At 36.6% G+C, this 14,393-nt stretch overlaps 1 protein-coding gene across 1 annotated transcript in view; it reads right to left on the minus strand.

Annotated features, from left to right (window-relative positions):
- lmbrd1 (LMBR1 domain containing 1) overlaps window positions 1–14,393 on the minus strand; it is a 50,984-nt gene that overhangs the window by 32,233 nt on the left and 4,358 nt on the right. Inside the window, exon 4 of the mRNA XM_011484562.3 lies at window positions 1,703–1,800. Within this exon, the coding sequence (XP_011482864.1) occupies window positions 1,703–1,800 (98 nt within the window). The remainder of the gene's footprint in view (window positions 1–1,702; window positions 1,801–14,393) is intronic.

The raw sequence follows: 14,393 nt of genomic DNA on the forward strand, positions 1-14,393 counted from the left end.
GGTTATGAATCTTCTGACAAACAAGATGTATATTTAAATAAACCCATTTTGTAAGTTAGATTAAACTGTGTTTATATTAATTATATTTGTTATCGTTTTAATGGTTATAGAAGGCAGGGGGTTAAAATCATAAAGCATCATAAAGCAACAAGCAACGAATTGCTGGAAGTTTATAATCATTACACACACACTCAAAGTTACAAACATCTTCACATATGAACATGTTAATATGTACACAATACAACTAACGTTTACACACGCGGACTAATGCATTCAGAGTAACACGTGAAAATTTTCTTTCAGTAACGCAAACTATTTGTGCAAATGTGAGCTACCACCTGTGCTTGAGTGGGTGTGTATGTTTTTCTGGGTGGATGATGGATTGTAAAAAAAAAAAAAAAGGAAAAGGGAGTGCCCAGTCATCCCCACATCAGAACTCCTACCGGGGCAGCAGTGCTAGCCAGGACCCCCAACACCTGCACAGTATAGCACATAGAAGACAAGTGCCTGCCGGGCAATCACGTCTGCCACCCAGCCCAGGGCCAACAGGACCGCCACAGGGGCCCCAAATGCCAGATGGCAGGGAGGCACAGGGGAACAGAAAATGCATCCCCCAAGCCAAGCCAAGACCCCCACCCAATTGCGCCATACATACACACCCACATCCGAGGCATGCGACACAACTGCCCGCACCACCTGGGCACCAAAGTGAGAAATGGAAGACCGAAACTCTGGATCAGAAACGATCTAAACTTTGTTTTGTTTCTTTAATTAAACTCCAACCATTTAGTTTTTAAAATAAGCCTAAATAGAATCTTCTGACTAAGTTCAAACTTCCAAAGCCCGCCTCGGTCATGGATTCCGCTTCGGGGAAGGAACACCTGCAGAGTGACAGCTCATCGGCTGCAACCCAAAGTCGGTGAGTCACGCGAGGCTCGAGGCAGAAATCAGCGCTCAGAGCCACTCCTGCCACATATCCACTTATTCTATCTACAAGCTCACACTACTGAGAGGATAATATTATGGGACAAAATGGATCTACCATGTCAAAAGATGCTCCGAGTCGCCTTTTGACATGACTCCCAAGACTCTAAGTCTAGGAAGTTGCGTTCCGCAAGACTTGAGTCACAGCTCACAGGCGTGAGCCAGGTGAGCCACCAGAATAGGTTGGAGCTGTTTACACTACCCCTCTGCCTTCGCCCACAAGTGGCCAGGATAGGCTCCGGCAGCCCAGTGACCCCGAAAGGGACTAAACGGAATTGAAAATGAATGAATGAATGAATGTTTACACTACCAGCCCATGCTGAAATAATTCCAGTTTTTGCTTTTTTTTTTAAATTTGATTTATATATTTTGCTTTGCATTTTAAATACAATCACGTTTAATAATATATTTTTACAATACCTGCAGTTTTTCTTTTTTTTTATTTTGTTCTGAACATTTTGCAACTCAGCGTAACCCCATGTTCATTTGCAAAAAAATTTTTTTTTCCTCAGAAATATTTCCAAATAGTAGTAATTTTAACTACTACCACTAGAACGTAAAAAAATACTAAAATGTACACATTAAAGATGTATTTATTTTGTTTTGACTAAGAACAGTATGTAATAAAAAAAAATGAAGGCTTTAAAATTGTCATTTGCCAGAACTGGTGAATGCAGGTTGCAGTGTTACAAGTCTAGGATGACAGGTGAATTCTTACCGAGCATTTGTTCATGTTGTCGTCGTCCTGTTCTTCATAGTAGAAATACACAAATGGGATCCAAAGGAATACACAGAAGAGTATGATGGAGTACAGAGCTGCATTGATTAAAAAGAGAGAGAAAAAAACACCATGCCAACAATTAGAAATTAATTTCATGCAAAACACAAAAATAGTACCCAACAGCTATTACCAACCGTCTACTATCCATGAACATGATTTCCTCCAAGAACTAAACTTCTTGCACCTCTCCAGCCACTTAAGAACCATCTAAAGCAGGGGCCTCAGACTCCAAGCCTTGAGCCTGCTGCTGATTACCTGGATCAGGTGCGTTTGGTCAATAGGAAGCTTCAATGGCAGGATAGTTGCAGGACACTCATCCTCAAAGCCTAAAGTTTGAGACCTGTGATCTAAAGATTTTTTTTTTTTTTTTTTTTTTACAAAAAATGAACTCCATCCTTCCAAACCAAAATTCCCTAACTGTGAGATTATATGCTTAGATCCTTTCACAAAATAAATTATGTTCTCTAAACTTCAAAAAAGGGATGCCTTCAAAATATGCTTCTAATTTTCAGTGACTCCTCTAGATCCCATACTAGTCTTTCTCAAAAAGACTAGTTTCGTGTGGATTGGCTAATATTACAGCATATTTTCTTGGATAGTTTTGGTAGTAGTTAATATAACTGCCCTATATAGATTTATCTTAAGTTTGAAAGTTGCCTTTGTGTCAGCATTTTTTTTTTTTGCCCTAAAAAAGTTGGTCCACTTTATTTGCAAAACACTTCTTCCCCTTTGCCTAAACACTTCATGCTAGCAAAACCCATCTTAAAAAATTAACTGGGGCAAGTAAAGCATGCTAAACTATAATACTGTCACAATAAAGCCTTTAAGTAAGACATACGTCATTTCAAAATAAAAAAAATATTTGAATGTTTGACTGCCAGGGCAAGTAGCTGAAAATAAGCCGCAAATGGCAAACCAATTCATCTGGAAAATCAACATTTTTATTTTAAAAGTAAAAATGAAAATCCAAGGTTTCATATGATTTGGGAGAAGAAGAAAAAAAACCTTCAGACATTTTTGTGAATTGAGCTGCTATTCAGAAAACTAAAAACACGTTAATGATTTGTCTTTTTCCATTTCCATTTTGTCCATTATTGGCCTTCCAAGATAAAAACTTATAATCATATAAATCTTGAAAAACTGAGCTTCAAACATTAAGATACAACTTATAAACCTGGTTGCGGAGAGGAAAGTCCTGCAGGTGTGAAAATAATCATAGCATTAATATTAATACGTAGGTCAGGTGGTGGTACAATGACTGAATCATCAATTACCTTCTATGCGCATTATTTAGGAGGGGGGGGACTGCCCAATTTTAAAGTTAAACATTTTTAGAGTTGCTACACAAAAATATAGCTAAATACACACAGCATAAAACATTATAGAATAATGTAACTAGGGGAGTTGTCTTTCGTGTTTAATGGGAAGCGCCTTTTTTAATAAAAAATGATATCGAATAATTTATAAATGACTTTTGTTGTAATAAAGTATGATTATTTTTAAGCACCACCCTTTAATAAGGGGTACTTGACTTGTAGAAATTTATAGAATATGAAAACACAAGCATATTCCCAGCTTCATATTTTATCAAAGAGACTACAATATAAACGTTAATATAAAAAATTGTATGTTCAAACATTTTATAGCTGTAACTGCTTGAGCTTCGTACAGCACCTTTGAGAACAAAGAAGTCATCTAAACTAATAAATATCCACAAAAAAACATTAAAAACCAATACATCAAATGTAGAATCTGAAGTTCTCAATGTAGTGTTAATATCAGCATCTAGATAACAATTAGTGGTTAGATTTGCTCTCCAATAATCACAACTGTTCACACTTTATTTAATGTCGTGTAACTTTTCAGTCGAAATAAAAAAATGAAACGTTTAAAAGATGCTAGAAGCTGCAGTTAAAATGATTGTTTGTGCACTTAATTTAAAGATGAAGAAATTTTTAATGGTGGAAAAATATGTTCTACCAAGGCTTGGAGCAACATGGTTTAAGCACAGCGATGCTTTTTTCTTTTTTATATATTTTTTTAACACAAAGCCATACCCATTCATAGTGTTCTAAGGCTTTAAGCCTGTGAATGCACCAATGGTCTGCCAGCATTTTAGACCTTTCATCCATCAAAGTGCATTATTCGAATGAAGGAGACTGATTTCTCTACTGGCACTGGAGCCAATGACTTTGCAAGGCAACCCTCAAATCTCTAAAACAACCCTTATTTTATAACTTGAACCAACTTTACATTATTTCTTCCATCTTTAAAAGCTCTAAAAGTCTGTTCTAAAAATAAAAAAAATCAAATTAGCAAACGAATGTGGACAAACAACATGTTAATAATTGATAAGGAAACATGGAAAACATACCAAAAATTGCTCATCGAACAAGAACCGCTTCCACTTAAACTCTTCTTCTGCAGATTGTACTAACAATGCAAAGAGACAAACAATGATTTATTTAAAAGGCCCAGCGATGTTTTGACCTGTTTTTTAAGGGTTTTATGAACCGCTGCTTTGAAGCACTGAAGGATCCATGAAGAACAAATGGACAAACCCCTTCTGAAGCCTAGCTTAACAGACCAAGCTTTCAAACTCATCAAAGATCACACAGTGTATAAAAGCTTTTTTTGTTTCAATGCTTAAGAGTTTATTCGTTTTTACCCAATCTTTGTACCCAAAAAGCCTCTTTTTTAACCTGGCAAATAACAACTAAATGTTTTCTCCAAGTAAATATTTTCCTTTTTTTGTTAGTTTTTTTTGCAGAAGTTATTATTATTATTTTTTATTTATAGAGTGGCAATTTACAACTGAGGTTGTCTCAAGACCATACACACAGGGAGGAATAAACCAAGCTAAAAAAAAATTAAATCATTGTAGTCCAACCCACTTTAAATAATTTACCATTTTTGGGGGTCCAGCCCAGATCAGTGAAAAAAGGTAAAAGTATCTAAACCGTATGGTCTTTGTATGAGACCAACAAATGACATCAAAGATGAAAGAAAACGTGGTCTTAGCAGGAACTAGTTTACATCAAAGTCTATTATAATTCGCAATTATTTTATTTTGTTTTTGTACATTTATTAATTTCTATTAATTTCTATGTTGTTTTCATAACTTATTAGGAATTTACCTTTACAAGCCTTTAATATATAAAGTATTACTAAAAACATAAAAATAAAATTTTGCAGGGGTCATAAAAAGTACATTATGGGCATTATAGCAGTTTGACACAGAAAGAATTAATTTTTCTTATATTTATCAAGTAATTGCTTATCAAAAGAGATGTTTTCAAAGCTAATTCCTGTGTGTGGCTTTTTCTTTTCTTTTTTTGGCTTAATGCCGGGGCTTCAGACTGCCTTCTAGGGCTGGCATCCTGCTGCTTTCCCAGAACCTTGCCTTATATCTGCTGCTGATTTCCTGGATCTGGTGTGTTTTGCCAATAAGAACCTACAATTGAAGGTAAGTTGGAAAACATGAAGGACAGTGACCTCCTGAGAACCATGTCCTACAGCTTGACACCTGTGGCTTTAAAGGCTTTGTTTAGCACAATGACAACCAAACCACCTTGTAGCACAAACGGCAGAAATAATATGTTGCAAAGGGGCAGAGTTGGTCTTTAAGCCCTGGTAGGCTGTAACAGTCAGCCAGGTCAGCTTGGGTCAAGTGAACAGATCCAGACAACTGGCTTTTACATAAAAGCTCAGATTTTGTACTTTCTGTTGATGTGACCACACAAACAAACTAAGCGCCTACATTCTTCTTGTCGACCAACACTGATATAAATGACTTTGGTTGTTCCTTTTTCACTTTGAAAACTGCAAATCTGAAGCCAACAAAGCATTTAGGATAGAAATGCATGTGGCTGCTTGTCCTCTCATTTGTACTTGGAGTAAATGGGCTTGGTGGTAATCAGCTTAAACTCATTGATCTGCAGTATGAGACCACTAGCAGAGCACTTTATGACAAACGCTAGTTTGTTTCTGTATCTCTAGATCAACACATTTATATGCAAAAGTAGGCATCCTGAAAAAATGTTGGTTCTCTATAAAATTACATGTTTGAGGAAACACAAGCTTTTGCAAGCGTCCATTCAATTGTTGAGCATTTTTTTACTTTGCCTCGTTCCAATTTTCATTTTATTAATTGTAAAACCTACTCTTACAAACTGCAGCCAACAAACCATTCAATTTAATGTTCATTATAAAGTAATAAAACTCAATTTAATCTTAATTACGTTCAACGCATTAGACCAGGCCGAAACAATAATAAACACGGTTTATTGTGTGACAATGGGAAAATAAACTGGAGGGGTACAATCCAACTTGGGATGCAAATGAAAAAATCCGGACGTCACAGAAATGTAATCACACTGCATCTCATATCTTTGCAAAGATTATGGATAAGAATCTAGTAAATACCTGCATGTCACAAAAAATTCCCAAGAGCTAAAAGTAAAAAATAAAACACAACAAGAACTTAGATAATTTCAGAGATCCATAAAAATGAATGCTTCATGCTTTCATCGTTAAACAATGAAATCAATATAATAATTACAAATCCAATTAAACTACAGGTTAAAAATAACACTTTAATTAAAGATATTTACAAATAAAAAAAGTATTCTAAAATAGCAGACCTAAACAGGTCAGGAATAAATACATTTCTGTATAAAACTAATTAAAACTGAGAAAAAGCAAATATCTGTGAAAAAAAGATACGCCTTTGCTTTGTTTTAAACAGTATCTAAGGGCAGCCGTGCAGCGGTAGGGTGGTTGACCTCTCGGAAGATTGCTGGTTCGATTCCCACCTTGCCCGCCCATTTGTCTAAGTGTCCTTGGGAAGACAATGAACCACACAGTGCCTCTGGTGGAAGGTTGGCGCCAGTGTTCGGCAGCAGAACCTCCATGAGTGTGTGAATGCTTTGGGCCTTCATGGAAGGTAAAAAAAAAAGCGCTATACAAGTAGATGCCATTTAGCAGAATATTTCTTCACAGTGTTTTGGTTTGATAACAATTATGATAACCCCTAACATCTGCCTTGCCTGGTGTCTGCGGCTAAAGAAAGAAAAACATTCAATTTGTTTTACCTAAAAAAGGAAATGTTTCCAAACTGCTTAAAGACCCACTCCAATCATCTTTTGATATATTTTGTTGCCAGTGGTTTTTAAATATGATTATCTTCTTAAACTGTGCTGTTTTTAAAGACACAGGTACTGCAGAGCAGCAGTAGCTCATAAGAAATTTGCCTCTGAGTTTTGGGCAGGACCATTGGTGCAGAGCAAGTCCGCCCCCCCACCCTTGCTCGTTGCTGAGAGCTCTCTGTTTATACTCTCTCCCACTAGCTTACAGCGCCTCAGACCCCCAACCTCACATTACCGGTGAAACAAAAATTTCACATACAGTTTTGAGCCAGATGCCAACTTGGACGAGGAAAACTAAGTGGTCATCTACAAGTGGATGCAGCAAAATGAGCTTGTGGCCCACCGAGAGTATTTTCTACGTCACAAATAAGATCTTTTTCAAATGACATTTTCGCATTTGCTCCTGATTCACAACAATTTGAATGAAGAAATATTCAGAAATGCAGTTTCAAGTTTAATTGTCTTTATACAGTATGTCCATCATCACCATAAAATGCCACAAGACCATGTTAAAAACATAAACCACACAACTTAAGTGGGTCTTTAATGTGTAAAGGTGACTAATGTCCCCAAAAAACAAGACTTCAAACTTCTACAGCCTTAAATTCCATAGCTGTATTACAGCAGGTCTTCTAAAAATAGTCTTAAATGATTTGAAATTATCTTCAAGTCTTATTTATTTCTTTTCCTTTAAACAACTCATAGGAAATGCACAGAGACAACTAGATTATAAATGTTTCCCTTACATTTTTGGCAATTGCCAGCACGGGAACTCTACCCCTCTCTGACACAAAGTGACTCCACTCGCTTTTTTGATTCTCTTAAATGCATTAGGGCAAAACAGTATTTGGCATTCACGGATTCTGCAAGTAGTGCCACTTAAAAAGACGAGAGAAGTCTGTGATGTTCAATGAAGGTACTCTGTAACTGTGTGAAACAGAATGAAAAAACTATCATTTTTAAAAGAATTTACTTGTATAATGCTGCAGAAAATATTACCACTTTTCTACCTTGACTGAGGCCCAAAATGCTTTACAGTCACGAGTCTTATTCAGTCATTCATAAACACATTCAGACACTGATGGCAGTTAGCTGTCATATGATGCACTACACACACCACCAGGAGCAATGTGGGGTTCAGTGTCTTGCCCAAAGACACTTTAAAACATGCTGTCCCCCTCGCAGGCCCGCTGCTTCTTTTTAATCAGGGTTTTCTCTCCTCGACTAGCGAACTGTACTTATGTCATTTGTGTGAACCGGTTATCTGTATGAAAGACACCTGTCCACACCCTGCAACCTCTCGACTACGATCAAGACCAGAAAGCTGTCAAAAGACACCAGAAACAAGATATATACCTGAAGAAGACTGGGATGAACCAATCTACACAAAGCAAGAAGCTTAATAAGCAGCTATCAACTGTTGGAGCAAATATTACAAAACAGAAGAAATACAAAATCACTGACAACCTGACTCCACCACATACAAGATCTTACCTGGTGGGGTACAAATAATCTTAAGAATAGGGAGGAAAGAGCTAAGAACTACACAGGGGAACTGCTCAATTGCCCAAAGAGAGCTTTGACAACCGTCACAAAGCTCAGTATTAGTAAAACTTAATGAAACGATCCATGTCAAGGAACAGGTGAACGAGGTCACATATGGTGAGAATTCGGACTGAAACCTCTTTCCATCAGCAAGGACATTGAGGATGAAACATGGCTGGATCTTCCGCATGACAATGATCCAAAACACATCACAACTCAAGCTGGCCCAGCTAGTTTCTGGACCTCAATCCGTTTGATAATCTATGGAGGGAGTTGAGAGTCTGTGTTCCCCTGCAATAGACCCAAAACATCACAGCTCTTGAGAAGATCTGCATGGAGGAATGGGCCAAGATGGCAGCTACAGTGTGCAAGCCTGATGAAGACCTACTGGAAACATTTGATCTTTTGTTTACCATTGCACAAATAAATTATTTTTAAAAAGTACAAAGTGATTCCCTGAAGACTTGTTTTCCTTATGTCTCTTGAAGGGAACCCATGAAGAACATTACAGACTTTTATCCTCTTTTTTAACGGGACATTTGGAAGAATCAGTGTCCCACAGTTTGTCAAAGTTATAAGCAAACTGACATTAAGATTGGAACATTGTTAAATGTAACTAACGGATTGTTCCTTACATCACAAAACCCATAAAGCAAAATGGCAAAAATAAAAAAAGTGTACTTTAATTTATAAATGTAGAAAGAAGGTATCATGTGACATGCAATTATTACAAAACAATTATAAAATACCAAAAAGCTTTTAAGGAACTAAAAAATATCAAGAATATCCAAGGCTGCTGCAGGGACGCTTTGTTCCTTTAAAAGACTATCCAGTGGCAGAACACAATGATATAAAAGCAACATATTATTTTCATAATGCAGATAACTCTTCTCTGTCACTTTACATGCACAATTATTAAATATGGATTTAATTTCTACATTGCTGAAAAACATTTAGCAGCAGTAGAACTATAACATTATTCAAATACTGCAATTATAAAAATTGTGAAACATGAATGGACACTTAGGTAATTGACCGTTAAAAGAAAATTCTACTTTAAAGGTTTAATTTGTCAGCAGGCTGTGCATAAATTAGACATGGAACATGGTCTCCATCTACTGGCAAATGCTAAAGCGAGATTCCTTGAGAGGAACTTCATTTTGGTTATTTGTATTTTAGAGGACGTAACATGACATTTCTGTTACAACTGGATATATCTTATTTTTATTATCAGCTTATTTTTATTTGTAGTTTCAACAAAGCAGCGCCAAACCAAACTGTTGCTTGGCAAGCACAGACTAAGACACCTGTTTTCCAAAAAATATACACCTTTTACTCAAATTCCCCTAAGAAGAAAAGATAAAATTTTAAAACTTGAATAATGCACAGTGTGCATAATTCAAATTGTGCACAATGTGCATAATTGATTGTGTCATTACATGGTCGTTTTTCGCCTTAAATGACAGACATACGAGATTTGTAAGTCAGAAAAATATAACTTTAATCTGGAAAAAAATAATAAAAAAGAATATAGTCATAACATTATGAACCAAAGATTATATTAAAGTACATAAAACATCAATAATCTGCACCATATATGTGCGTCATTTAAATTAAGCCTCAACTTTAGCTGAAAAACATGCTGCAAGGTATAAGCGGATTATCAAGCAGAGCTGCAAGGATCCACACATTGTAATTTTAGGATGTTCAACAAGCATACATCCTTACTTAAAAACAGCCAAAGGTTACAAGCCAAACAACTTTCCAAGCAGATGATTCTGACTCAAACACCCCTTAGCGATCACTACATGAATAAAAGCTTGAAGCAAGCATTAGTCTTCTTCATATTTGTCTGCTATTAGCTTCTAGAAAATATAAAACCGTCACGTCTGTATCAGTGGAATTTATGGTGTATTTAGAACCAAAGCTGAAAACACAAAATGTCATCAAAATGTGTATTTATTTGCTTCAGTGCTTAATTTAAAGGACAGCGTGAGAAAAAAATATGATGAATGAAAGAGAAAAAGGCAAAACGTCTTGAGGTAATTTTTTGACTTAAACATTTAAGGCTGAGGTTCATTATGATTCCTCAGAAGTGATGTTGATGTTGTGTAAAGTGGCCATCTTGCATCATTAACTCAGCATTTTATATTCATCCCCTGATGATTCCATGTTTTGCTTCGATGTAATCAGCGCGTCTTTCCCTTTTTAATCCTTGCGTGTCGCCTGTTTTGCCTGAAGATCTTTTCACCCAAGAACAGCAGTGTAGTTTCAGCAATGCAGAAGTCTTCTTTAAAAAATATAAAAATAAAGGACTGGTCTTTCAAGAAAAACTGTGAGACAATCACCAAAGAACAAAACAATCATCCAGGACTTTAAAAAAAATCCAAGTCCAGGTTATTCTTTTCAATATATAATACTTTTCTACCAGATCATTTTACACGAAAAATGGCAAATCAGTTTCAAAACAGCTGTTTCCTTGAATTGTTCATGGAAAACAACACAAAAAAACCCGAAAACTATGTTTTGTCCCCAGCAGCTCATATCCTCCTAATCTGAGAAAAAGCAAAAACTAAAAAGCAGATTTTTTTGTGTCAAGTTAAATATGTTCTATTTTTCTTGATTTAAAATGCATTCATTTCCATTTTAGACCTTTTAAAAAAATTTAAAAAGTCTTTATTATTACTTAATTTATTTGTTTATTGCCACTAGTAGCTATTAGCAGGACCAAAATCAAATTAAGGACCAAAACGGAAATAAAAAAGGGTTGAATGCTGCTTCAAGACCCACTTTGATGAACATTGTCTGCATTTATTTTTTTACATGTTTGTGGCATTTTTCTGATGATGGAATATATATACAATGAAAATTTCGCTTAAAATTGCATTTCTGAGCATTTCTTTATTCAAATCGTTGTGAAAAAGAGCTTATTTGTGACTTGGAAATATGCTGAGCGGGTCACAGCCTTCCTGCTCTACAATAGAGAGGAAGTGGGGCGGGGTTGCTCGGCTCCAACAGCCCCAACAACAACTAAGAGGTGACTTTCTAAGGAACTCCTGCTGCTCTGCAGAAACTATGTCAGAGAAAATGACACCGTTTTTATTTATTTTTGGCTGAAAACGGCATAATCATAATTAAAAGACCACAGGAAAAGCATTGAAAATAGCTCAAAAGATGATTGGAGTAGGTCTTTAAACTCCTGGTGACAGGCGGCTCATTAGCAGCTTATCCTAAAAAATACAGAAATTAAAAAGGTATCTTTTTTAATTTTAAAATATATCTTGTTCTATAAGACACTAAATGAATGACACGGGCTTTTAAAATCCAAACACATAGTTTTAAATTAATATAGAGTGTACTTTGAGTTCCACATGACTGCACTTTTTTTCCCATGTGTGGCGAATTTCGTCAATCTAACTATTGTAGCATAAATATGGTTTCCAGGGAGGTTGGTCATTAAATTAATTTTATCACTAGTCGGTCACAGCTCTGCACTGAAGTCGAAGTCTATTGAATTATTCATTTTTTTCCATTTTTATAAAGCAAAGCTTCAGTTTAAGGGTATGTCTAATCCAAAATCGAGATAGAAGGAACATAAAATTAATCTCATGGATCCTTTTTTCTGTGCATCCAGAGGACAATATGCCTCTTAAAGCTGGACTTATGTTCGCTGTTCAATTTTCTGATGTCAATATTCTACTGAAGTTTCTTTTCTTTCTTGCTTTCTCTCTGTTATCCCCCATTTTTCTGGGCAAGGAGAAAGCGAGCTACCTAGGCGTTATTTTAATAGCCGGCACATAAAGGTGTAACTTTCAGGCAGCATCTGGTACAAAACATATGATGCTAAGTCTCTGACATTCCTAATTTTGCTCTCAGAAAGGCAACAGACTCAAGTTATGCTTTAATATAGCAAATCCTTAAGAAGTTTGAGTAGCATTAATAGCTTTTGAATTTTTTAATTTATTTGCTAAATTGCCTGGGTACTTTCCTCATGAGCCACTATCAATCAAAAAGCAGTAATATGACGCAGCCTGCAGGGACAAGCCTCGGCCTCTATGACAGCATAAAATTGAAACATGATTATATCCCGCATACTCGTTTCAATTATTATTAAAAGTGGTAATGATGCCACAGAGAATGCCAGAGGACACAAAAATGAATACAATTTTACAACAGGCTAAATGTCACAATAACAACAAGCTAAATAAGTTAATACTGTGGTGAAAGTACACATGCAGTTGGAGTCACTGGCTGTTAGGAAAAGTAATAAAACTAACATTAAAATCTAAATGATGAATACAATGTGTGTTCAGTACAGCAGTCATCAAATGAATAATAACAATCCAGTACTTAAGACTCAATTTTAGTGGGTGACTGCAGTCGTGGAAAAATTGAAAATAGTTTAGTAAAAAGATAAAAATAGCTATAATAATTTGAGCCCACTGATACAAGAGACTGTATGCTAACACAAATAAACAAAAAGTCCATATTTTAAAAGACAATAAATAAAGTTTTAAAGCTGTTTTCCTTTTTTAAAAAATGTTGTTCCTTGATTATAAACTTAATTTGCCTAAAATGATGTTAACAGAAAATGACAGAAAATTAAAAAAAATATATTAATTAGGGAATGACCCCAAACAGAGCTGAAAAACATAATTAGAAGCGATGAATAAACATGACGCTTTCAATAAATAATGCTCAACACTGAAGTAACAAGTTAGCCTTTTTTTCTCTACATTGCTATTTTTTGTTGTCATAATTACATGTGTAATAATTAATGTTAAACTGTAAACTAAAAAAATAGCTGAACTGTCATCACTGGTTATGAGTGAAAGTGGAACTGTAGGAAAAAAAATGATACTGATTGGTGATTAAAATGTAGAATCTCCAGTTTGAGATGGCCACACAAAAAAAAAACTGTTTTTATTATAAAACAAAATTACCGTAGATTTCGGACTACAAAGCGCACCCGATTACAAGCCGCACCCACCCATATTCACGTGTTTGACTGCTTTTATAAATATACAAGCCGCGTCAGAGTACAAGCCGCGCATGTGATAGCCGATATTGTCATCCTGACAGATCACGCCCAGCATCCCAGAGTGTGTGCAATTCATTAGCACATTGTGGGTGGTGCCAATTTTGCCTCTGGGTCACGTATTTGAGTGTATCGACATCTGACAAACAGCATGGACCTATATTCTGTTCACAAGTCCCTCAGTTATGGTGTTTTTATTTCATTTTTTTTTTTCTTATTGACAATCTAGGTATCTAACATAAAATTACAAACAGTAACCATATAATCAACATTACATCCCTCAGTTATAATGAGGAAATTTACATCCGCGATTCCACATTTCCCATGAGTCTTAGGGGCTAAAGGCGGGGCCAACGCCCGGCTCGCCATTCTGTTGTACGTGTTTAAGAATTAGCAGCAGTGCATGGAGGGGTGAACGGGAAAAGCTCTCCTTCCGCTTGTGTCGCAGCAGCGTTATGGGAGTAACAGGACTGGTTAGAAAACACAACGGTAAAATAAAGCAGCGGCGACTGAAAAGCGCGCGCCTCAGCGCGATACGCGCGCCTCAGTGCGGCGCGTGCGTCAGAATTCAGAAGCCTCTGCACTCCGCGGACGCCTCTGCGCTCCGCTCCCGCCCTGCGCGCTCCTTGTCTCCCCTTCCTATCTACTCCGACACCTCTGGCCAGGGCGACTTCAAGGAGGAGCACTTCGTCCCCGTTGCGCCGGTGGATGGAGCAAATCGTTTCTGTGCAGAGCAATCGGACTTAAAACTGTACGTTTTGTGTATGAGGGGCGGATGCGTTGTTACGTGTGGGAGCCTTCAGACTGCCATCGGCCCCGCAGCTCAATCAGCAGGAGAAGATGTCTCCAGCTCACACGGAGGCTGTGAGTTTTTCAAAGCAAAATTCCGCTTTTACGG

This window comes from Oryzias latipes, chromosome 15, assembly GCF_002234675.1.
Source record: "Oryzias latipes chromosome 15, ASM223467v1".
Taxonomy (NCBI): Eukaryota; Metazoa; Chordata; class Actinopteri; order Beloniformes; family Adrianichthyidae; genus Oryzias; species Oryzias latipes.